Consider the following 25469-nt stretch of genomic DNA (forward strand, 5'->3'; position numbering starts at 1 on the left):
GCAAAAGAACAACTTCCTATCTTAAAAACTGTTCGAGGAGTTATCGGTACAATAAGGGTACCTTTTTGACAGCCACTCGCCCGTCTGCAGTTTTTACTATTTCAATAATCGGAAACCCGGTTAAAATTTCACTCTCAAAATTCTTAGAATTCAGAAGCAATGGAGTTACATGGGACCTCACGGCGGTCTTCGAACCCCATGCTGCTCAAAATATATTTACCCCCTTAGGAAATTTCTTGATCCGTCTCATTTCTAGAAAAGAGTACGCATTTACTTATATTCCAGTTTAAATTACATGTCAATTTTTTTAGAGATATAAGATATTAGGCATTTCATAAGAATTATATTACGGAAATTAGCGCATTCGTCACATCGGCAACGATTTTTTTTCTACATGAACCTCTTCCTGTTTGGTCCAGTTTCAATCATACCTCAATTTTTTTTTCTAAAAATAATACCGGTGTTTTCGATAGAAAAGGTGTCGTTCATTAAAAGCTTATTGCAACAGTTTAGCTGAATATTATGTTTATTTTTCGTTCATTCCGGTCCGGCGGTTACGGCATGCCTTTTCCCCGCAGCAAGGCAGTTGCCATATAAGGTCATGTCAAAATTCGACAAACTTGTAGACTTTACATCATGTCAGATGTGCTATTGCCGAGCCTGAAGTTACAGACGCAGAAACTACGGATTGAAAGTGTGCAAAGTTGAAGGTTTAATTACCTAATGTAAACAATAAAGTTGCAAAATGTGCATCATGCAAAGGAACTGAGTCAAATCGTACACGTGTTTATGTCCGAGTTTTATAGGTTACACGATCAGAATTACACATATTCATGCTCAGGCTCACACATCAACACGATTACATATTCGGATTGACAAGTTTACATGTCTGGATTTTTGAACACGATTACCCTCCATATGGCATGTGATATGAACTATCAGTATTATGAAATAAGTTAATGTTATGCCGAAACTACAACATGCATCAAATAGCATAATTTGCAATGTTTTGTTGTTTTCCGAATACACATGTAACTTAACTTTACTTTTATAGTAGGCGAGGCTAGAGTACTTCCCGATTAAAAAAATTTAAGCATTTAAGTATGATTGAATAATTATGTCACTGTGTAAAAGTTAAAATCTCAAGAAAAATGCATCAAAATATGAAATGTTTAATTTACACAAAGCTGTCACTGCATAGTTAACAAAGTAGTGCGAATCGTAATGTGTGCGCAAATAGTAGAATTCGCCGAATGCCTGATACTATACATGCAATCTTCATTCATAGATAGATCATAATTATTTTAGAAGTATGAACTCTTTCAATTCTGAGATAAAAAGTCAGGGCTATACATACATGTATACTTAATACAACGTACAAATTTAGTGGGGGCTAGAGCCGGCGGAATCTCTGATAATCTCAAGGCTTTCACGTTTTCGTTGGAAACACATGCAAATGGTCCACGTATTGTAGTCCTTTTTTAAAGGACAGCAACTTGTTTGTATATTTTTAACCAAAAGTGTCCGATCCAAGGTATGCGTCCGATTCATGGTTAAATCATCCTATTTGTTTGCACAATACTAGTAGTCGATATTTTGAAATGTGCAACACGTAATAAACTCGAAGTTTTATTGGCTGCTGAAAATATAACGACGTCGTGCAATGACTTTACGCATCACTTTTGTTGTGGATACATTCTATACTTGCAAGAAGTTCGCTTCAGGCTACAGCGAAACCTTTTGGAAAATTTCAGATTTCGAGGTCGTTAAGGATGACATCAACATCAAATAAGAGGGTATAAATCGTACAATATTCGTTTTTATTAGTTTCAAGCGGATTTTTTTTTCAATTAGAAATCATATTATTATTTATTGCAAATGATAAATTCAGGACAGTATGTAATATTAGTTAACGGCGATATGAACTGCAATTGCTCTTCTTGCATATCGGTCGGCTGCATATTTTTAAGAGCGCTGTATGGAATATTTTAGCACCAAGTTCATTAAAAACAATCTAAGTTATATAAATATAAGACTATACTTTAGCATTGATAAAAGAAATAGAAAAAAAAAGTTATGGTTCAATGTAGCAACTACTTTTCTTAAATGACATACATAAACGTGTTACCAGAAAGTTGATAAAGCGTAATATGCCATTGACTACTATAGCTTTAATTATTAATGATCATATAATAATTTCTCGTTTGTGCTACATTTCAAGAGGACATCCTTCTTCTTGGATTACTGGAGAATGAACAATGGATAAAACAACATTGGTGTATAATCACAGAATGATAGACTTCTGGTTATTAGTCGCTAAATCTATTTACGCTCTTCTTTTAACACAAAATGTAGGTGTGAATATTTTGTCTTATTTCAGAACATAGACGATTTAGAGCTCGAAGAATGTTGCCGATCAATAAAGAGGTTGGCGGTTCCCCTCGTGGGGAAGGTGCAGCTGGGACTGGGGACAAGGTTAGGACTTTTACAGGACTGTCATTGTGTTCAATGTCACGAAACTGTCCATGATGTTATACATTCATTCTGAATCTAAGGCGCGGTGCAGTTACAGAGTAGATAATGAATTTCTAACCAGATTTTAAGAATATCAATGCAAATACGAATCAGCCACCCATTAACTGTTGAATGTATTCATAAAGGAAGGAAACCAAATGCTTCAGCTTTAATATCATTCTTATTTTATATAGTGCTGTCTTTTTCAAAGGAGTTAAAATATGTCCAATATTGTAATAATTATAAAAGTCCCCTCAAAGCACAGTTTGATATGTTTATACTGCATTTACATGTATGTGTATGTTCAGTATTTTGCAGTATTTTACACAGTGGAATTTCTACTAACTGACAATGTGTAAATGTTGGTGTAATTATTTTCATCGATATTAATTTTATTCAATAGATCACACCTTCTGGTCCAAAAATATAGAAAAAACCATGGCGTTTACAGGTAAATACGTTATTTATATACAATGTGATAAAATGTGTTATGTTGTTGTTCGTCCGTCGGTGGCGCCGATGACTACTGTCTCAACTTCATGGAGGATGGGGTTGACCTGGACGGTGGGTGCGGAGGTGGCTGGTTGGGCCGATCCTCGCACGAAATACTTGTAGTCTCGAGCAGTGAAAGCAGTGGATGGTGGCAGCTGCTGGGTCTTTGGCACTGTCTTTCCTGGCCTGCCTGCGTTGTTCTGTTGGCTTCACAGCTATTGGCGCCCTCATGGACTGTGGCTTTCCACCCACACCTGTCTTGTGCATGCTGACTTCCCATGAGTCAGGGTTGATACTGAATGCCTTGAGGAAGGTCTTAAGGCTTCTTTGGTGCACACCGGGAACACTTTCCTTCCTGTAGTTCGCAAGAGAGTAGTTTCTGGGGAGTCGATGGTCTGGCATACGGACTACGTGTCCCGCCCAGCGGAGCTGTGACTGTATGAGCATGGTGTAGATGCTTGGCGTGCCAGCTCGGATGAGGACTTCTGTGTCGGGTATCTTTTCTTGCCACTTGATACTGAGAAGCTTTCGGAAGCTGGTCTTGTGGAAGTGGAAGCTCTCCGGCGTGCTTCTGGTAGACAGTCCACGCCTCACGGCCATACAGCAGTGTGATGAGAACCACAGCACGGTAGATCTTAATCTCTGTCTCAATTTTGATGCCTCTTCTGTCCAACACGTTCTTGTACCGTCTGCCCAATGCAACGCTCGCCTTGGCAAGTCTAGCGTTCACCTCGTCATCGATCACAACGTTCCTGGAGAGAGTGCTACCGAGGTACGTGAACTTGTACACTACATTTAGTCGTTGGTTGTTGATGATAATGTTAGGCTCAACATACGGTTTGCCTGGTGCTGGCTGATGCAAGACTTCCGTCTTCTTTGTGCTGATAGTAAGGCCAAAATTGTCGCAGGCATCAGAAAACTTGTTAAAGCTACATATGTGCCTCGGGCAGAATCATCAGCATCAGGAGGTCGTTGATGGTGTCCGATTGAACCTTGGTCTTCGCTTGCGGCCGTCTGAGATTGAAGACTGAACCATCAAAGCGCCATTTGATGCCGATTCCGGTGTCCGTGCCATCGACGGCATCAGTCAGCTTGGCAGAGAACATCAAGCTGAAGAGCGTCGGGGCGATACGCAGCCCTGCTTCATTCCATTGGAGACAGAGAATGGCTCTGAAGATTCGCTGCCGTCTTGGACTCTCGCCTGCATCCCATCGTGCAGCTGTCGAACGATGGTGATGAATTTTGTTGGGCATCCGTACTTCGCCATGATTCGCCAAAGGCCCACTCTGCTGACAGTGTCAAAAGCCTTGGTCAGACCGACATAAGTTGAGTACAGGTCGAGTTCTGTTTCTGACCTTTTCTTGCAGCTGACGTGCAGCAAATACCATGTCGATTGTACCGCGATTCTTGCGGAAACCGCACTAACTCTCGGACGGAAGGCCATCCTCAAGGTGTTTAATGAGAGAGTAAAGTAGAACCCACGCTTACGTCTTTCCAGTGGTGAATAGGGAAATTCCACGGTGGTTGTCGCTGGCCTGTCTATTTTCCTTTCGCTTGTACAGATGGATGATTGGGGCATCCTTGAGGTCTTGAGGCACATTCCCTTAGCTCAAACAGATGGTAGAGTTTTCGACTAAAACCATGCCCCCTTCTTTGTAAATCTCAACTGGGATGGAGTCTCCGCCAGGTGCTTTGCCAGTTGACAGCAAACTGGTTGCTTTCTGGATCTCTCCCAAAATGGGAACGGCCGCGTCCGGTAACTGTTTGATGGAAACCTGGGGCAGTCGGTTGATGGCTTCGTCGTTGGTGGTAAAGTGGCGCTGCAGAACGCCATTGAAATGCTCCGCCCACCTGCCGAGTCAGCAATGAGGAGAGGGGATGGGCCTGATGGAGTTGGCCCGTTAACTTCCTTCAGTCCACACTTAAGGTTGTTCATGTCGTGAGAGTCGGCGTAGCGGTGGATCTCGTCAGGTTTGGCATTCAACCAGGAGTCTTGCATATCATGCAAGCTTTTGCTGTACTGCGAGCGTTCCTCAGAGCGTCTTTCTTGGTTGTGGAGGTGGGATCATCTAAATGAGCCTTGTAAGCGCGATGCTTGTCCTCTAGAAGCTGCGTGATCTCGGCGCAGTTCTCGTCAAACCAGTCTTTGTGTTTTCTGGTGGAGGGCCCCTGACATTCGAAGGCTGTATTGTACACCGTATTACGAAGTGTGCTCCATGCTGCTTCCACGTCGTTGTAATCTAGCACGATAGAGTTCAGGCGTTCATCCAGGGTGTCAGCAAAGTACTAAGAGATGGAAGGCAACCTGATCTTGCCAACGTTGAGACAATTTGAAGCCTTGGTCCCCTGAGGACGTATCTTGGAATTGATTCGAAAGGTGAGTTTTGCGAAGATGAGACGGTGATCTGTCCAGCACTCCGCGCCGCATATAGCCTTGGTAACACGAACGTCCTGTCTGTCCCTCTTCCTGACGATGACGTTCCTAAAGAGGGCTGCTAAGTCGCACAGGTGGCTGCCGAACTCCAACGCTGCTCCGGTCTGTGAAGAGCGACCCTATGGTCTATGCCGCCTGTGTTCAGGTCTGCAACTATCGACTTCCAGTTTACACGCACCTGTCACTTTCGTTGCTCGCCTGTCGCCACGGGGCTTTGTGGTGGACGATAGATAGGATGGAAGATGATAAATGACTTGTGCAATGAGTTTATTAAAAACAAGAAGTGTTGCGCGTTGCCGACCTCACTCTCTCGTCCGTAACAATCTAGATCCAGTGGCAAGACAGATGTCAGGACGTCTGGAGATGGCAACAGCTGCAGTGGATGACCAAGACGTGCTATATGTGCCTTGCCTTGCTCCAAGCATTCCACGGTGCTTGCTGTGTCCGCCTTCTCCTTTGAACCATGTTGGTTTCCTCCGCAGAGTCCACCGGTGCACAGTCATTTCATGCGTTATAGGCAGGCAAGCCCTCAATTAATGGGGGTATGAGATCCGTCAGCGCTTTATGTAGAGGGTGCTCTCCTAGAGGGATCTCCCATAAGAGGGGTTCCCTCTACCCGGACTAGTGGAGGGAAGGGGCGTCAAGCCATTGAAGGTCATGAGACTGCCCACTGCCAGTAATAAAATGTTCATGTGGGTCATTTGGCCTATATTCTAAATATTTTCAGGAATTAATTATACCCCCTGCAAACGAAGTTTGGGGGGTATATAGGAATCACCTTGTCCGTCCGTCTGTCCGTCTGTCTGTGCAATATTCGTGTCCGGTCGATATCTTTCTTATGGAGAAACATTGGAAGGAGGAAGGATGTGTCATGACCTTGACCCAAGGTCATTCGGTCAAGGTCAAAGTCACTGGCAGAAAATGTGCCAAATTCATTTCTGGTCCATATCTTATGGAAAAATATTGGAAGTTTTTAATTCATATTAAGATTGCATATAACCCATGGGTGAGCCATGACCTTGACCCAAGGTCAATTGAGGAAGTTCAAGGTCATTGTTTAATAAACACTTAATTCCTGTCTGTGTCATGTCTTGTATTGATGGAAATATTTGACGCAAAGCTTCCTTGTCTCAGGCCACATAAAATTATTTTTTAGATTCTCATCCCTGTCTCCCTGTAAATGGCCTGCCCCGCTGTATTTTTTTTTTGGGGGGGGGGGGGGGTGTGGGAAACAAATTTCGGGGAAAATTCGGGCTCGGCACCAATAACTCAAAATGTTTATATTAAATGGCTGCCTGACATGTGGATATTCGTTTGATTCGAGTCATGTTTGTGAACATAAGGATGCAAATGTCCTCATGCATTAACAGTAACTTGAAATAAAATGGAATTTAAAGAATAGAAATTGGTTTGCGTACTCATATTAGCATTTACAGTTTTAAAATATAGAACAGTCGTTATTTATAGAAAATGGACGGTGAATTAAAATAGATTCATCCAATATTTTCTATAATAGAAAAAATACATGAGTTATGATTTTTTCTTAGCAGGGGTTATCAATTGTGAGCTTGCTTTAATTTGAGTTTTGGTGTTCCTAGTATATAGTTTTATACTGTAACATTAAAAATCTCTTACCGTCACTAAGTTATATAAATAATCAATGGTTGCATGTCCGTGGTCAATCCTGAATAAATTGTTTGTTTTTAGATGCAGCCTTAACATACATCGAAAATCAAATCAGATCAGAATATCTGCTATCCTTTAAAGGTGGGTTTGTACTATGTCATCATTTTGTTACAACTCTCTGTCTCTGAATTTCACAAGCTTCCAGAAGGTTGCTTTTACTTTTTATATTTTGTTTCATTTCTTACAGAATTTTTTACAGAATTTCATTGATGCTAAAGACCATAAGATACCCCGTAAATTATATTATGGTCTGTTTAATTTTAAACCATTTAACAAACGTTAATTTGTTTTCGTTTTGTTTTTAATATATAAATAAAAATAAAAAAGATGTTTTCACAGATTCCAAGCATCACAGGGAAAGACACGCTATAGCTAGATCGTGTAGATGTGAGCTCTTCACTCCCCATCAGAAAGACCAAAAAGCACACCAGTCATTCAACGGAAAAACCTTATCAAATATCCAGACCTGGAGAAAAAGATAAAGTAGATTTCCAATACCGTAAACCAATTTTAATTCGCGGTCACTTTATTTTGCGAAATTCAGAGAAAATTTTGGTTCTCAACCAAGATTTATCTGGAAAGAATTTACCAGAATTTTTAAAGTACCGATTCGCGGCGATAAATATTTGCGAAGCGCGAATTAAAGTTGGTTGGAATCACAGTTATACTAATGATATACAGTATATTGCTTATTGGTTGGTATTGATACAAATATACTTAATTGGTTTATTGCTATATATTTAACAGATAGTCAACACCAAATCTACCTACGATTTCTCTCTTTATATAAATTTCATATATGGTATTTGTGTAGGTAAATAATTTGATATTTTCATTATACATAATCTTACGATAGCCTCTTTACCACATGTAATAGCTCCAATCAACAAAAGACCGAGGCATGGTACCAGCAGCAAAAAGGTACGGAATTTCACCGTCGTGTTCACGCGATCGAGTGTTGCACGTGCATTTATCTGCACGGTACTGATTTTTTTTCATGTTATATTGACGATGTTTAGGGAACAACAGATACCGATATTAGTATCCCAAACCATACCGACGGTGCCTGTGGCTTCAGAAGTTGTACTGCCAACCAAAGACAACAAGACCACAGATAAAGCTGTATGCATCTACTTCTATCACTTGTCAACAATTTTTCAAAGAATTTAAGGCCCAAATATAAATCAACGTCAATTTTATAACATTGATATATTATATACATACATACAAAGTAAATATATTATATGTGTACTACATGACAATTTCAAATACAGTATGTACCAGTTAGAAACTACATGTAATCACAAATTGAATATTCTTCAATTCATTTCGTCTCTCTTTTTTATCTCAGAGCTCTCGAAAACGAAGGCAGAAAAGATGTGATGTTCTAAACAAAAGTCGGCGTAAGCGAAGACGGAGTTATTAAAGAACTAATCGCAAAATTTACTCTGCTTGCTATCTAATTTTCCCTCCGTTTGTTTTGGTTTTGAAATATTGTAAATATCTTTAATATTATATTCAATTTGTTTGTTGTTAATACTGTGAATTTGAATGTGTTTCCATAAATTGTTTCATGCACATCATACACGTGTTTTTTTTTTATTTAGAATAAGAAAGAAAGTATAAAAACTGTTTGGTGGCATCCCAAATTTTTTTTTATAAACAACCATCTTTATTTTCCATGACTGCGACACTGCGATAGAGCAACGAGTTTATCATGACCCATCCCAATTAAAAAAGAAATTATTGGTACAAGTATGCATTGTAGGTATCTGTAGCTGGTTTTGATGCATTTATTTCAGCCAACGACAAACACTTGAAGCTTTGCTTGCGTACTTCCTTCAGAACGCGATCTACCAAGCCCCAACCCCTTCCACCCCGCAAAAAGACGGCATTACAATGCCGCAAATATTTCTTTTAATTACTATTACACCCCCAAAAAATGGTCAAACGATTTTTCAAATATCTGATTATCAACATTGAATTTACAATCATATTTGTTTTTAAAAATACTGATTAAGTCATACACAATGTACCTCTAAAAACTGGCATACTAGTTAAATATGGCAGTCTTATTCATCATTTTTGTGAGATTTTGTGATCATTCCAATGCATTAACCCCATAGTGACTTTGCTAGGTTTCTTTTATTTGTCTGGTTGCTTGTGGGTCGTAAAGGTCACCAGAGAATAATGCATGCCTCCCAAAGCTGAACTAATATTTCAAATATGAAGCAATCGTAACACTGCAGAATTATTCAAATTACTCATTTTCTAGAAATTATTGCTAAATAAGTAGTTATAATTTTTCATAATATTACCTGAATATAGACCATAAACAAATTATCAAAATAATGTTCAAGAAGTGATATTAATTGATTATGAAGGTTGTTCTGAAACACAATTGAATAGAATCGGAATTTTTTCTGCTATATACTAGAACATGCAAGTACCCTCAATTCTACTTCCCCAAACCAGGCTCTAAGTAAACAATAAACTTTTAGTTACGAAATTATGTTTCCCCTCCAAGATAATTTAAGAGAGCTTTGTAGAAAGACGGCAACACTATTGTGTGCAAAGTATTTGTGAAACTGTAACTACGACATGTATGGGCAAAACAGTACTCATAAATACTCTTGTCAGATTACAACAAACAATTGAAATAATGACAATAAATGGAGAGATTTTTTTTTTCATTATGCTGGCAAAAAAAAAAATGATGGAAATTGCTGATCATTTTTTTTTCCTGGAAAAAAATATGTCTGTAGTGATTGCTTTTCACAATTTTATCAGGAAATAAGGTCGTGTAAAGATGTGCATAAAAATAAACCACAGTCAGATTATCTACTATCATTTCAAACTTCCTCTTATAACAAATTGTACAGATACGCCAAATGCATGTGGAGGATCAAAATGTAAAGTCAAGCATTTGATGAAAAAAATGTATTGCACAAGTAAATTTGTTTGTGTAAAAGTTAAGAAAGTCCAATTCCTGACCAGTGCAAATAAAACTTGATCAATAACTTTTTGTAACTATTCAACACATTTCAGTAATTTGTAGATTTATTTTCATACTTTCATTTGCACACAGATAAAATATTTGACATCAATCAAACATATCTATAGTATCTTAATACAAACAAAACAGTTGATGTAATGTTACTACACATTGCATAACTTTCAGTCTTAGCCAGTGGTGAACCATGACCTCAAAGGATGGCCATATTATTCCCTTTGACTCTGCACAGAGCCACAAACCACAGGGACCTGTCTAAACAAGCTCATCATCAGTAGTCACGCTGTTTGTGAAGACAACAGAAACCCTTAAGAACTTGTTTATGTAATAAAATTACTAAGTGGATCTAGTAAAACTTGTTTATAGGCAACACAGAAAGCATGATGCTGATGTTAAAATTGTCATTCATATTACACGTATTAATAAAGTACACGTAAACTGTGAGTTAAAAAAACCTGAATGTGACAAAATTGTTGGACATATATGAAATTTGACATTCTTATAAAAATGATGCAAGATGTTGGGTCCTTCCTAAAGAAAGAACTTGGATTTCCTCTCTAAATTGTATTATATCATTTTAAATCCCATTTTAGTTACATAAATACTAACATTAATTTAATTCAAAGGTGGTTCATCCTCATAACATTAAAAGATATTCCAAACGATATAGATTTGGAATCTCTTTTAAATGGCAAAGGACCTGTCAGCCTAAACATCCTAACCATAGCAGACCAAAGGCTGGTTTCCTCCTAGGATTTACTTAGTCCTACATTCTTCTTACTATGACACATGGCCCTGACTTACCTTTATTGGCATTGTAAAAATCTCACAATAAATCTATTTGGTCTTTTTTTTTTACCCTAATGAAAATTATCATATCAATTCAAATTTTGAAAAAGATCAGTTTATACAGGCTTGAGTTAGTTTGGGCACAATTAATCTATCCAAAGCATAGGATGTTTATAAAGATGTTATGATTACATCAGAATGTTTTTACATCATGATGTAATAATTACATCTAGATGTGATAATTACAACCATATAAAATAATTGCAGTAAAATGTAATTATTACAAAAAGTTGTAACAATTACACCATGATGGAATCAGGTGTAATGAACACATTTGAGTGAAATTATTTTATGTTCAAAGTAGCGAAAATGCCAAAATATAATGGTACATTAAAGTGTAATGAGTACCCTTTGATGTTACAGTATTTGATGAGCTCTATTTTAAAGTCAAGAAGTCTAAGGAAAACTGCATATATTGGTTACAGTCACATTTAAAAGCATTCTATCAATAAAATAAAGGATTTAATTATTTTTCATTTCAAGAAATGTCCAAACTTCACAATGGTAAAATGTTGAAGGAGTTTTTTTTCTAAAATTTCTGTCTTTGAAAGAATATTCATTGGTAATCAGTCAGTAAGAAAAATATGAAATATTTGAAGTAAAAGAATATACACCATAAATTTGAGATTAAACAAGACTTTGAACTCCATTTTTCTTTTTTATATCTACTGGGTCTTTTTTTTAACCATCCATAAATAAGAACACCCCCCCCCCCTTCCACAAGCCCGCCGTCCAAATAAATGTATGTTCTGTCATTAAAAAGCTGGGTTTGCATCATTTTTTAATATTCTCATCGAATAAAATTCTCTTTTGATGACAATTTAATTGTTTTCTCATGTCAATTACAGAGGCTGAAGTATTTTCACATTAGAAAAAACATTTTATTTACAATTTAAGAGAAATGACAAATATATACGAAGCAATGTAAGCTCAGCTTTTATACTTCACATAGTTTGTAAAAAGTTAAAACTGATATAAACGCAAGATAAATATCACACACAGGTTATATGTAACAAAATGTTGACTGCATAATACTTATGGTACATCTTTTATGCATGGATTGTACGATGAAGAATATAATCATTCACTCCCTTTACACTGGTTCCAAAAGTAGCAACAAAGTAAGTATAAAGTACTATTAATGATAGTAAATGCAAGTTACAAGAAACAATGCTGACCAAAAGTTTTCTTTTAACATGAAACAAACTTAAACACATTTTTAATATTATGTTGGATTGTTGTATACCATACCATTTCATAAAAACTTTTTCATAAAATTTTCATAAAAATTTTTAAAACAGTATCTTTAATAATCACACCGAGAAAAAACTTTAAATATCTTGAAAGTACAGTGTTAACATTTTATCATTAAATTATACAGATGAAAGAAAGGATGTGCAATTAAAAAAGAGAGAAAAATCCACCATCATGTCATCTTATGAATCTCTTTGTCCAATCAAGATGCCCTCTGTCATAATATCAATATAGTACAAGGCGGCAGAGATTGCCCTACGAGCACCAATTAGCCACATCTACTGGCATCCAAAACATAAGAACAAGTTTCCCTTTATATATACTCATTGTCAGCTGAGGATTACGCATGCTTCTATTAGATGATAAAGGAACAGCGGGTTCTATCAATACTTTCTCATAAATGGGTTCTATCAATACTTTCTCATGATTTTATATTATGCTTAATTTTTCTTTGATTGTAAATAGCTGGTCAAAATTTAACTCTTTCTTAATTCAAGAAATCTTTTGAATGAAAAGGAATTTTCAGTATGAATTCTGGTTTTAAAAAACCCAGATATAGTCAAACTCTTGCACCTTGCTTGTAAGTTTGTAGTTGACTGTGTCCTGCTAACAAAATCTAACAATAATTTATCAGTCGCACATGTGTGTTTGTAACACAAATTAAACATGTACATGTAGTGTGTATTATGTTGTATTAGTGTGTAATATTCCGCTATCTCCTATCTCTCTCTCTAATCTTTCTCTCATATTCGTTAAATCATCAATTTAAATAACATGTAAGGAACCTAATGAAGACCAATGCACAGTTACTCCTGGTGAACGGTATGATAAGCAGTGTAAGAGTTGTTTTGTTTCTGTGTTGCCGTCCTTGCTTCATCACACTGTAGCCTTCATCACATTCATTGTCAAGTTTCTCATTAAACACAGCTACTGAATCCAAGGCATTAACTTAATAAGAATTCTGTTGCTCTTTCTATATCCCAGTTATGTGAAGATAGAGCCACTCTGGATTTGTGCTGCAAGCAAAGGAAAGAATTACTGGACACTGCTTTATCTTATTGTTACATTATACAGTAAAACACGATTATAGCGAACACGCCTAAAATGAATTGATTCTTACAGTGAAATGATTTTCATTCCCCGTGACTTTATTACATCTTGTAAACTTGACAGTTATAACGAATTATGCTTACAACGAAGTAAAATCGCCTGTCCATGGCACTTTGTTAAAAGCATGTTTAACTGTATATTTCAATTCAAATCAAAGAAATCAGTACAACAGGTTTAGATACAATAGAAAAGCACACTAATATCACTACTGGTATTTCAAACCCAAATCAAAAATTTAACACACTTTTATGTAGCCCCTGTACCAAAATTGAAAAAGAGTTTTTGAATTGAACACTGTATTCAATAGGATACATGTACATTTAGGACACAGTGACACAATCGACATTAACAATGTTTCTGTTTACACAGTTATCAGGAAATCCAGATTTTTTTTCTCAACTATTTCAATGATAAAGTGTTGCAACATCAGATTTAATAAGAAAGAACACCTACCTCATCAAACCCCATGCTCATCACCTGCTGTATCTTGGCTTCAATGTCATACTCCCTCTGTGGACCTGTGGTTAAAACAATACTTTTGTAATAGGGTAATAATTATTGAGGAGGGAAAAGAGATACTCTTTTAACAGTCTGATAATGCAGAGAAAAAAAAAGATGCCTGACCTTAAATAGAATCTGACTCATTGATAACTAACTCATTGATAACAATGCTTCATAAATAACAGAAAAACAACATACAATTAGTATGCATAATCTGATCACTTTTATCTTATAGGGTAGAACCATGAACAAATTCAAAAGGAATTTTCACATGTCAGTAAAATTTGATGCAATAAAGCTTTTCCATAACGGCTTGTCACATGTCTTCATCACATGCCGGTAATACCCCCCCCCCCAAAAAAAAAACCAAAAAAAACCCAACCTAAACAATTGGCATGACTATCTTGAGTAACAGTTTCTAAATAAATTCTAGTTATCTCTTTCACACTCTGTTTTGTGGTCAAATTCTGGATTTTTGGGTGATGTACTAGTATATAAATCAGAATTTTTATGATAAGAAACAATTTCTAAGAATTTTTGTAGCTTGAAGCTTGATGCTTCTTGAGATATTAACTTCTTCCCTTAAACATTCACATTTATGAGGGAAAAGAACTTTGCAATCACTCTTTGGATCCCATCATTGGTCTTGATTCCAAGAGAAGAAGATGAATATATGAGAAACTAAACACCTCTAACAAAGACCAGACAGACAAATTTTGATCAGAGAATAACTGCAAGAATGTAATAAAGATACTAGTACATAAAAGGATAAACAAATAATTCAAATGACCTCCAGCATAAGCATACGTCCAGTGTCTAGCAGTTTTCTTAAATATTTCATTGTTTTCTTTGTATTGCTTGGCTACCACTGCGTCCTGGGGATCATCGGGCTCTGCTGCTGCTAGCAGCGCCTGTAGGGAGAGGAGGACAGTCCTTAACGTCATGGCTGCTGCCCTGGAAGACAGAATAACTTGTTTAACTATCGAACTCACAGCAACTTCCATGCAGAAAGGAAAGAAGCATGTGATATGATTTCGACTTTGCTATTCAAAATGTTATTTGTAAAGATGCAACTGTTATTTATCAAGCACTTACCATTGGTCTTTTAAGATGTCTAAGCAAATAGCTCCAGTGACTGAACTGATATTTGGATGCCAAATTTTTGTTAAAAACTTCACCTACAAAAACAGTTTAGAGAAGAAAATGAACCTCTGCTTATATATATGGTACTAAGCATATGTAAAAATTTATGCAGAAAAAAAAGTATTCATGTTTCTAATCACTCACAAGCTGATTAGCATTATTCCTGTGAGAAATGTACCTAAATTCAGGGTGTATTAAATTACCACAGCATATCATGTTTGTGTTTTTGGATTATGATAATCAAAAATGCATCAAAGTGTTCATGTTTTTGATTATCAAAACACATCGAAGTATTCATGTTTACAACTACACACAAAAACTGCACATTAGCAAATATGTACCAGAACCCAGTGTTTTTTTCCCACCAATTTGGGACTGGAGGCAGGAGCCCTTTCAATTGGAAAAAATAGCGACGAAACAGGAAATTTGGGAAAATTCGTTCTTAATGATTATGATGAAATTTAATGATTTCTATAATTTATCCAAATACTAATTAATCACAATGCCTCTTTTTCTAGAGTTCTTAAAATTATTCATTATTCTATTCAGCCGTTCTTGAAAATTTTGACAACTTGTCCAAAGTTGTTTTTTTTTAAATACAATTGGGAATTTTTGATCCACATTTGGCAAAATATTAGAAAATTCCCAATTGGGAATGGGGCTGAATTTCGGCCCCAATTCAGGCCCCCCAAAACACTGGAAACACATACATGGCTTTAGCCCAGGTAATGCACAATCTGAAGATTATTCTGTCCCACACATTCTACTGCAAAAAGCATTCCAAATATAGTACCATATATTGGTGATTAAGTTAGCACAAGCAATGAACTCACTTTAGGAGGATTAAATGGGTAAGTTTCTGGTATTTTAATCTCTAGATGAAAATTTCCCCCTTGATAAGGTGTATCTGGTGGTCCTGCTATTTCACCTCGTAGTTCGCTGTAGGAATCATTCACTAATTCTACTTTGATACTGCATTTCGCCACCTGTAATATATTGAAATCATTTCCATACCTAAACATGAATAAATGTTGAACATGGAAAATAGTTATGCCCATGAATGTACTCAATGACATTAAAATTGGGCAAGAACTCTTTTACGACAAATCAACATACATGCAAGAATTAAATAAATTCAACATAATGGAAAAATTGAAGAAAATGTTTTTGTTATTGGTTTTATTGTATATAGACTTGTTTACAGTTATTCAAGACATCTGATCTCATTTTTTCTTTAATGTTTCGTAACTACACCATCCATGTGATATCATTTACATGCAGCTTAAACAGATATCAACACAGTTCAGAACTCTTTATGCACATTCAGCAATTTTTAGAACATCTTAAATGGCTTTTCATCTCTGCCCTTGTCACAGTTATTCAGAGAATATCCTTTTAAATAAACAGTGTTGGAAGTGATTTAGTTTTTGGTTTGAGAACTCTCTTATTCATTTCATTTATAAACATTTCATGAACTGAGACGAGTCCATGGATACCTATCAGCCTATATAACCCACACCTTTATTCTCAGTACAACACCATTTTCTGTTGAGAAACATATGAAATACAAAAACATCACTGAACACTATAAGCTAAATTGTTGTGAGTAATGAATCAAGAATAAAGAATCCAGGAACCGGGATAATTGAATCCGTTTTTTTTTTCTCTCGGGGAAATTCGAACTGAAAATAACACTTATTGGAGCTGTATTTCTGCTCTCCTATGAAAACGCACGTTACCTCTTCACTTTTTACAACTTCTTTGAATTCTCTCTGTATTCTTGCTGCGGCAATGTTTGCCATGATGCGGTGTTCACACTTTTATTTTGGGTAACACTAGTAAATGCTCTCAGATAATCGTAAACAGAGGATTACTTCACTTGCTCTACTTCCGGTTATTATTTTTGGAAACATGACGCATATTTGGGCTTTAGTGGAAGGGATCGATAATTAAATAACAAACGCACTTAATATATGACTTGTTTTCTTTAATACCCTATTTCATACAGTTCATCTCAACAACTAAAAAAATTATCGTATCCGGATAAAAACGACCGCATTGTATCCTGGTAACGGCACCCCTTTTGGAACAAAGTTGTTCCCCTTTACAGGGTTTTTTCTTTAATTATTAACTTTATCATATTATGTGGGATACAATCTTCGATATAGTTTTTATTTTGTCCCTGGCTATGCCAAAGTAAAAAGGACATAAGTTTACATTGTTATAATTTTAAGTAAAGGATACGGCTTGAAAACTCTTGTCTAGGACATATGTAAACAATTTTACAGTACATGTCGATAAACATTAGCTGTAGCAATCATTAAAAGCAAAACTATACTCTATCCCGGGTTTTTGCTTCCACCACTTATAGCTTGATATTTCGATAATCATAAATACCTTTGAGTTCAAACTACGTTCATCCAAAAATATGACAAATGTCCAGATTATCTGTTTTGAAACGCCCCCTCTACCGCTTCAGGTTTCCATGCACTTCCCAAAATAGAAAGTCTACGGGGATTTTGCATTGCATCAGCCAATAATAAGCCCGGATTATAACGTTGAAAAATTGCACGAGGTGTCCCGAGTACTTCCGAATGGAGAAAAGATGTAAACATTTCCCATTATAAATCTCCGTAAGAAATTTGTTTTCGTTCTTGTGAACTTTAATGAGTGAAAAATGATGATTTGTCAATGAAGATATCCTGGACATTTTCCTTTTTATCGGTTTCACAGGTATGTGTATTTATATTCAAAATCATCAAAAAGTGATGGAAGCAATAACTTGGGACAGACTATAGTAGCATATGCTATTTTCAATTCTTTTTATTAATTACATGTACATGCAATTGGTTTTACACGGATACTTTAACATTAGTGGGTGTTTTAAACTATGTCCCAGAATCTTTATGCAGCATTTTTTCAAATTCTTCGATCATAAATACCTCAGAGTAAAAAATATTGGAAAAATCAACTTTTAAAGTTGCAGGATTTAAGTTTGAAATTCCAAGATTAAAGTTGGAAAAATATTATTTAAAATTGGAAAATCCAAGATTTATGTTGGAAAAATCAACTTAAAGTTAGAAATTTCAACTTTAAAATTGGAAAATCAGTGCTCATAAACCAAAATGTTCACCAATGATACAGAAGTCCTTTTTAAAGAAACATATATTTTTAAATGGTTTAGAGAATTCGTGTCTTTAAATTTACAACCATTTGAAAATCTTTCAATCTTTTTTTTTTCTTCCACCATTCAAAGACAGTACTTTCGCACATGCACAATATTTCTAGGAGCGACTCGGCGTAGGGCGAAAAGACCCTTATTACTACAGCTTCGAGAGGCGAAACTAATTTACACCGTATGTAATGCGTGCGCTTGACATTGACTAACTCGTGCTGAAAATCACTCAGTGCAACACAAAAGATTGATGCATAAGACCTTCATCAAAAATAATCTGCACGCAAAGTCAGCTGTTGACTATCACAGAATGCCGAACATAAAGGTATTTAGTGGCATGTCCCACCCTGATTTGGCGCAGAAAATCTGCGATCGACTCGGAATTGAGCCTGGGAAAGTCGTCACCAAGAAATTCAGCAATGGAGAATGCTGGTAATATACATATACTTACATCTCTCATTTTATAAATAATACGGTTCTTTTAAAACAAAATGGATAAAAAAAATTTTTTTCTTCCAGTGTTGAAATCGGGGAGTCGGTTAGAGGAGAGGATGTTTACATCGTTCAAAGTGGGTGTGATGAGGTCAATGACATGCTGATGGAGCTTTTAATCATGATCAATGCTTGTAAGATTGCTTCAGCCTGCAGAGTTACCGCTGTTATTCCTTGCTTTCCTTATGCACGCCAGGACAAGAAAGACAAGGTTTGGCAATGATGTTAAATTATGTTAATGACTTAAAATATGCTAAAGTCTGTCCCAAGTTATTGCTTCCATCACTTTTTGAGGATTTTTAATAAAAATACACATACCTGTGAAAGAAATACAGTTGAAATCGATAAAAGGGAAAATGTTCAGGATATCTTCATTGAACAATTATCCCTATTCACTCATTAAATCTTACAGGAACGAAAACAAATTTCTTACGGAGATTTATAATGGGAAATGTTTACATCTTTTCTCCATTCGGAAGTACTCGGGACACCTCGTGCAATTTTTCAATGTTATCATCCGGGCTTATTATTGGCTGATGCAATGCAAAATCTCCGTAGACTTTCTATTTTGGGATGTGTATTGATACCTGAAGCGGTAGAGGGGGCGTTTCAAAACAGATAATCTGGACATTTTTCATATTAGTGGATGAACGTAGTTTTAGCATAAAGGCATTTAATATTATCAAAAAATCAAGCGAAAAGTGGTGGAAGTAAAAACTTGGGACAGAGTATAAATCTCATTAACCTGCATATTTGATTCTTTTGTACCTGCTTTAACTGATAGACTTATTCAGTTTATAAGAATTTTTGTGCCAAAATGATTAACAAAATAAAGCTATTCATCAACTTGTAACCAACTTTGAAAATATCACCATGGTTAAGTTGATTTTCTGGATGCCTTATAACCTACCTCTTGCATCTTTTAAATGTTTCCAAAGTCAGGGACACAATGAAACATACTTGTTTGAATCTCACTTATATTTCGCTTTTTAAACTTTGATGAAATTATATCTTTTTAGAGTAGAGCACCCATATCAGCCAAGCTGGTGGCCAACATGCTGTCTGTGGCCGGGGCAGATCATATCATCACCATGGATCTGCATGCCTCTCAAATCCAGGTAACAAATCTAGCAATGTTCATTGTCAGCATGCCTGAAATCAGTCACAATTTTATTTTTTTACTTTTTTTTTTAAAATTTAAATCTTGGATTGGACATGGGATAATTTAAAAGAAAACATGTGGCAGAGATGTTGATAAGTGTTTTTGTAGGGGTTCTTTGACATTCCTGTGGACAATTTGTATGCTGAGCCAGCCGTCCTAAAATGGATCAAGGACACTATCCCAGACTGGAGGAATAGCTGCATTGTCTCCCCTGATGCTGGAGGAGCCAAAAGGTAATGGCCAAAAGACAACACGTTGAAACAACCAAATCATTCCCAATGTATTTTGATGAAGAAATGGAGAGTAATATGTATACCAATTACAGAGAGAGAGAGAGAGAGAGAGAGAGAGAGAGAGAGAGAGAGAGAGAATGGTGCAAAGTCTCATGTGACAAAGTTTGGTAAAATTGCTTAATTTTTCTGTTTAGAGTAACTTCCATTGCGGACAGACTGAACGTTGACTTTGCTCTGATTCACAAAGAGAGGAAGAAGGCTAATGAGGTGGCTACCATGGTCCTGGTGGGGGATGTCAAGGACAGGATTGCTATACTGGTGGATGATATGGCAGACACTTGTGGAACTTTCTGTCATGCTGCAGAAAAGTAGTTACATTTATGATTCAAATTTTCATATATTCATCATTGTCTAATCAAGCAGAAAGCATTTAGCACTGTACATCAGGTTAGATTGCCTAGTACAGCTTGAATTTTAGATTTTGTGTTGTGATGTTTAAAAGGACCACTCTTAGATATGAATGTTTTAGAGTATATGGAATTGAAATAAAAACTCAATCACAAACATGATTCCTGAAATGAAGTACATGTACATAATAAAAATTGGCCTTCAGGTGATGATTACAATACATATACATAAACTCTTTTCTAGACTTACTGAAGCAGGGGCCTCCAAAGTTTATGCAATTTGTACCCATGGAATCTTCTCAGGACCAGCCATTTCTCGCATCAACAACTCTGTTTTTGAGGCGGTGGTTGTTACCAACACCATTCCTCAGGAGGAAAGGATGAAGTGTGCTCCCAAAATAAAGGTAAGATACAGCCTCGAGTCATTCCTGTTGAATACTCACTCTCACCTCGTGTATCGTATTGTAGATGTGCTTTTTGTCTACAGGGTACAGATTTCTATTACTCAACAAACTTTCATTTTTTAATTTAACAATAAAAAACTTTGTGCTGTTCTAAAACTGAACAATTTCTGTTTGAATCTAACACCAGCCATACATATTTCTTGTGGTTTTGATTTGATTTTAATACGAGGGTCAATCAAAAAATACGAAGACTTTTGTCATAGCTATGTTACTTAACGTCATATCATTACTAAATTTGGTAGACATAATTTAGCAATAGTTTCAAACAATTTGCAAGAATTTTTTTAATAAATTCCTTAATTTCTAAGAATTATTTAGAATCTAATCCTGCAAAAATGAGGTCACGGCGCACGGTCAAAATGTGTTTTATGTCAACAATAAACCATATAATGTTGAAAGTAATATCTCTATAGATTGGGCTTAAAATCAAAAAATATTGAAACCTCAAATTAAGTATTGTCATGGTATTCTATGTTCCAAAAAAATGACGGGATATATTGTTTTGTCGAACAGATATTAGTAACTAAAGACAGATAGTCCTCTTTAGAATTGACTAAAAACATCGACGTCGACGGACGTCACGGCGCAACGAGAAGTACAATCAAAATGGATTTAACTCAGGAAAAAGCCGATACAAGCTATGAAAATGCTCAATGGTGCAAAAAATAAGTCAGCTATTATTTTCAAGTTTGTGTTTAACTGTAATGAATTTTGTGGGGGTGGTGGAAATTGTATTTGATTATAAAACAGTCCGAAAGAGAGTAGAATATCTGTAAATATTTGGTAAAAAAAAAAGTAACGTCAACCGACGTTCAGGGTTATCCTTACTGTAAACTAATAGATACATGGTTAGAAAATGAAAACTTTGAAGAACTAACTTCTGATTCTTGAACAAATGTGTGCAAATAAGATGTTGAGTGGTTCAGTGCCATTTTAAATTGTAAGGAGAAAGGCACAAGAGACTCAGCGTGATATAAAGATGGGATATATCTATAAATTGTGCGTGTTTAATCTTGACGTTATGTTTTGAACGTACCGTGCGCCGTGGTGACTAAACATGTTGTTTTTAAAAAGGGGTAACAAAAATACCGTTTCACCAAATGGACTAAAACTTCGCATATCAATAACATAAGTGTAGGTGCACAGATTAATCTGTTAAGTATGACTTTAATGAAAAATATATGATAGACAGCCACATTGTCTTCGTATTTTTTGATTGACCCTCGTACATGTAATTTAAATGTAAGTATTGCTGTACTCTAAGAGAACTTATCAATTGGTCTTTTAATTAATTGTTTTCTTATTATAAAGGCACTTGGAAATAGCATTGATTCATAAACCTTAAGAATAATGAAGAAATAAAATAATGTGGAACTAAGCTTCACTGGTTTTCTTGATAGAACAGTAGTTACATTTTTTTATCCGGTTTGAAATATCTATGGAAAAAATTACCCTGTTGACATTAAGTATGTCTACTGTTTTTAGATTTGTGCCCAACAGTCCAGTATGTAGTGCTTGATGCCATCTTCAGACGATTAAAATTATTGACTTTTGTAAAAATCAGCAAACTTTTCTCATTCTCATGAAAGTCGTTTTCCAATTTGTTCCTTTACACTTTCTTGAAAGAAGTCTCATCAATTACAATAACACTTACATGCATCTGTAAACAACATATTCATAATTAGTATGTTGTCATTTTCTAAAAAACTAAAGTGTTTTACTTCATTTGTGGATTTAAAGTAATTAATATTCATGAGAATGAAAAAAAGTTAATTAAGCCAAGTCCCATATTAGAAAGCACATTTGAAAAGATGAAAACTTCTCAGTTTAAATTATGACATGTGTTCAACCTTATTTCATGTGTTCCTAATCATGATTTGGTCCTATCTTAAACCACCACCAATTTTTTTCTAAAAAGTTTTACATGTATGTCTGTGTATTAATTGCAACAAACTGCACACAATTTTTATTTTTGTAAACCAAAGCCTAATTTTCCCCTTTCATCAGGTATTGTAGTTGGGGGCGTGGACAGTATTAAAAGTGATAACAAACTAGATTTTCTTTCAATGTATAATGAAGCATTTGTTGCTAAGAATAAAAAGTAAGGGTATATTTGATTTTAAGTTTGAAAATCAACCACCATAAGATTTCATAGAATAATTACTGTCTTGTTTTTTGTTTTGATGGGAAAATTGTCTCATCATGGAAAAAACTTGTTCAGTGATTATCTTTGGTTGATCTTTTCTGTCACTTTTTAAATGGATTTTTCAATTATCATAAATACCTTTGTGTCCAAACAATACTCAGAGGATGCATGATATTTGAAAAATTGTACAAGATATCCCAAAAAGTTTTGAATAGATCACATTATATTTTTCCATTGTAAATCCTTGAAAGAATTTTGTTGTCTTTCTTGTCCATTAAATTACTCTGTCTAGAAAAGAGGGGTTAAAGAAGAAATACTGCATTTTTTCTCATATAAATTTCAATTATTCTTTACCGATAAACATCTTAATGTATTAAGAAAAAATTGACAAAAAATGACTGAAATAGAAACCTAGGACAGAGTATAGAAGCCTTGAGCAGAATAAAGAAGATAATTATTGCTGAGTATTTGATAGAGCAGTGAAGTTTGGCAAAACCCAGACTTAGATGTCTTACAACATTCATAAACCTCTCCATTCTGGAAACAGAATGCCTCATCCTCTTCAATGTCTAATGTTTACATGGACTTGACTATTTCAGTGCATTGACATCTCCATCATCTTAGCGGAGTCGGTGAGGAGAACACATAATGGAGAGTCTGTGTCCTATCTGTTCAGTCATGTGCCATTGTAAATCACCTGTTGCCCCTCAGTCTAACAAGGCAGTAGGTTACCTTTCAGAGTACCATGTTCTTTATGATGTTGTTGTTTTGATTGCATGCTGCATTCTATTAATTTACCTATCCTTTCTTCTGTTATGCAGGTTATTAATCATTGCTTTATTGTAGTTCTACATGTTATTAGTTTATTATTGGCCGAACATCAAGTATTACTGTAAATGTATCATATTTAGTCAGTATGATATTTGGCAGTACCTGGTAATTCAGCAATTTAGCATGATTTCATGTACATTTAACAAATTTCTGCATGTTAGTTGTCATGCTTAAACATAAATGCAGAACATAAGCGCCAATTTTATTTTGCAGAAGCAATGTTCTGGCAAAAATGCTAAGTGTACCAAGTCAAATATACATTTACAATATATTTTTTGTTCAAGATGCACAGGAAAGATGTATTAGACTAGAATCATCTTTGATTGTAAACATTGTGAAAGATGTTTTTTGCAATATCACTCTTTCCATCAAAGAACATGCATTTTGATCGTTCATTTAGATGATTGTATTAACATTACTGTTCTGTTAGTATACATGTATTGTCTAGAAAATCAATGTTTTGGGGTATATTGTGTGAATTGAAAGATTTCAAGACAATTTTTGTGTTGGCATGACTTTAAATTTCAGGTATTTATGCACACCTATATAGCTTTTCTTAAGGGTGTTCTTTGTATTGAAGAGAAGAAAATTCCTTTAGTTGTAACAATTTTAATACTGCCTTACCCAAAGGTCATGAGGGGTGAAGGTTGTCAATATGCCTCTTGTATGTCCTTATTTACCGAAACTGGTTTCTAAGGATTGTCATTAGTGACGAGTAGTGACTGTTTTAGTGTTTTGTGTGTTATGTTTAGAAAACAATAGATTAGAGAATGTTCAATACTTATGATACTTAATTAAATATTGGTGTTGAAATTAATGGTAATACATTGTATAACTGTTTTCAATTACTTCTAAATGCACTGGTACCGGTATACTGTTTCCATGTAACTAGCTATATCTTTCACTGTTATTGAGAAGAAAGAGAATACTACCTGTATTTAGAATTTACTATTTTATGGCTCTGCCACATTAAAATGTTGATTTAAACTTTATTTATATTTTTTTTTCAGTGCATCGACATTTCGACCATGCTGGCTGAATCCATTCGACGAACTCACAATGGTGAATCTGTTTCATATCTGTTTACTCATGTACCCATGTGATCTCAATTTGGACCTTAATGTATATTACCTACCACACATGTTATATATTTTCATTTGCTGATTTCTTTCACCGAGATGTTGTGTCCTAGTAGAACATGTACTTTTAAAATGCTTTAAATAGTTTTCATTTATGATCATACTGTATATGTTCACAAAAAGACTATTAAATAAAATAAAAACCAAATACACATCAAACCATACAGTTATGACTCATTGTCATTTATAGTGCCATAAAAAATGAAGATAAGATGTTGATGAAAGAAATGAATTCTAAATTATTTTATAGAAAGTCTATAATGTTCTTTTTTTTTAAACTTAGTGTTTGACTTCTGTGGTGAATACATCTCGTAGGCTGGTACAATTTGAATTGTCTATTTTCATGATCTATATATGTATTTTTTTACCTTCCATTTCAATAGAGACACAGATTTGATCATAATCTTAGTACATGTAGTTTATA

General features: G+C 35.3%; 3 protein-coding genes across 4 annotated transcripts; 1 reads left to right on the top strand and 2 right to left on the bottom strand.

The window, feature by feature from the left end:
- Window positions 1-3051: 3051 nt before the first annotated feature.
- On the bottom strand, window positions 3052-3606 carry LOC136271623 (uncharacterized). Its single transcript, XM_066072005.1, has one exon. The coding sequence runs from the start codon at window positions 3604-3606 to the stop codon at window positions 3052-3054; it is 555 nt and encodes a 184-aa protein (XP_065928077.1).
- A 6562-nt stretch (window positions 3607-10168) lies between these two features.
- Window positions 10169-16895, bottom strand: LOC105329848 (ubiquitin-conjugating enzyme E2-22 kDa). The gene is made up of 6 exons (XM_011431314.4): window positions 16736-16895; window positions 15830-15982; window positions 14949-15031; window positions 14644-14807; window positions 13806-13870; window positions 10169-13258 (listed from the first exon to the last, which is right to left on the bottom strand). The coding sequence occupies exons 1-6, from the start codon at window positions 16796-16798 to the stop codon at window positions 13187-13189; spliced, it is 600 nt and encodes a 199-aa protein (XP_011429616.1). The 5' UTR covers window positions 16799-16895; the 3' UTR covers window positions 10169-13186.
- A 1462-nt stretch (window positions 16896-18357) lies between these two features.
- Window positions 18358-25172, top strand: LOC105329847 (ribose-phosphate pyrophosphokinase 1). Of its 2 annotated transcripts, XM_011431311.4 has the most exons (8): window positions 18359-18603; window positions 18691-18874; window positions 19683-19781; window positions 19934-20058; window positions 20253-20426; window positions 20710-20869; window positions 23675-23798; window positions 24917-25172. In XM_011431311.4, exons 1-7 carry the CDS (start codon window positions 18422-18424, stop codon window positions 23765-23767), a joined length of 1017 nt encoding a protein of 338 aa, XP_011429613.1. In that variant the 5' UTR covers window positions 18359-18421; the 3' UTR covers window positions 23768-23798; window positions 24917-25172. The 2 variants fall into 2 exon arrangements, with proteins under 2 accessions (XP_011429614.1, XP_011429613.1); XM_011431312.4 differs by lacking the exon at window positions 23675-23798 and having other exon boundaries at window positions 18358-18603.
- Window positions 25173-25469: the final 297 nt, after the last annotated feature.

Source organism: Magallana gigas, chromosome 2, assembly GCF_963853765.1.
Source record: "Magallana gigas chromosome 2, xbMagGiga1.1, whole genome shotgun sequence".
Lineage (NCBI taxonomy): Eukaryota > Metazoa > Mollusca > Bivalvia > Ostreida > Ostreidae > Magallana > Magallana gigas.

Bases quoted from the DNA above. Each gene is read 5' to 3' on its own strand.
- LOC136271623 (XM_066072005.1), bottom strand. From the start codon at position 3,606: ATGGCCGTGAGGCGTGGACTGTCTACCAGAAGCACGCCGGAGAGCTTC.
- LOC105329848 (XM_011431314.4), bottom strand. From the start codon at position 16,798: ATGGCAAACATTGCCGCAGCAAGAATACAGAGAGAATTCAAAGAAGTT. The intron at 15,983-16,735 runs GTAACGTGCGTT...AATATATTACAG, and splicing joins AAGTTGTAAAAAGTGAAGAG to GTGGCGAAATGCAGTATCAA. The intron at 14,808-14,948 runs GTAAGTGCTTGA...TCTGTCTTCCAG, and splicing joins GACATCTTAAAAGACCAATG to GGCAGCAGCCATGACGTTAA.
- LOC105329847 (XM_011431312.4), top strand. From the start codon at position 18,422: ATGCATAAGACCTTCATCAAAAATAATCTGCACGCAAAGTCAGCTGTT. The intron at 18,875-19,682 runs GTTTGGCAATGA...ATATCTTTTTAG, and splicing joins GCCAGGACAAGAAAGACAAG to AGTAGAGCACCCATATCAGC. The intron at 20,427-20,709 runs GTAGTTACATTT...ACTCTTTTCTAG, and splicing joins TTCTGTCATGCTGCAGAAAA to ACTTACTGAAGCAGGGGCCT.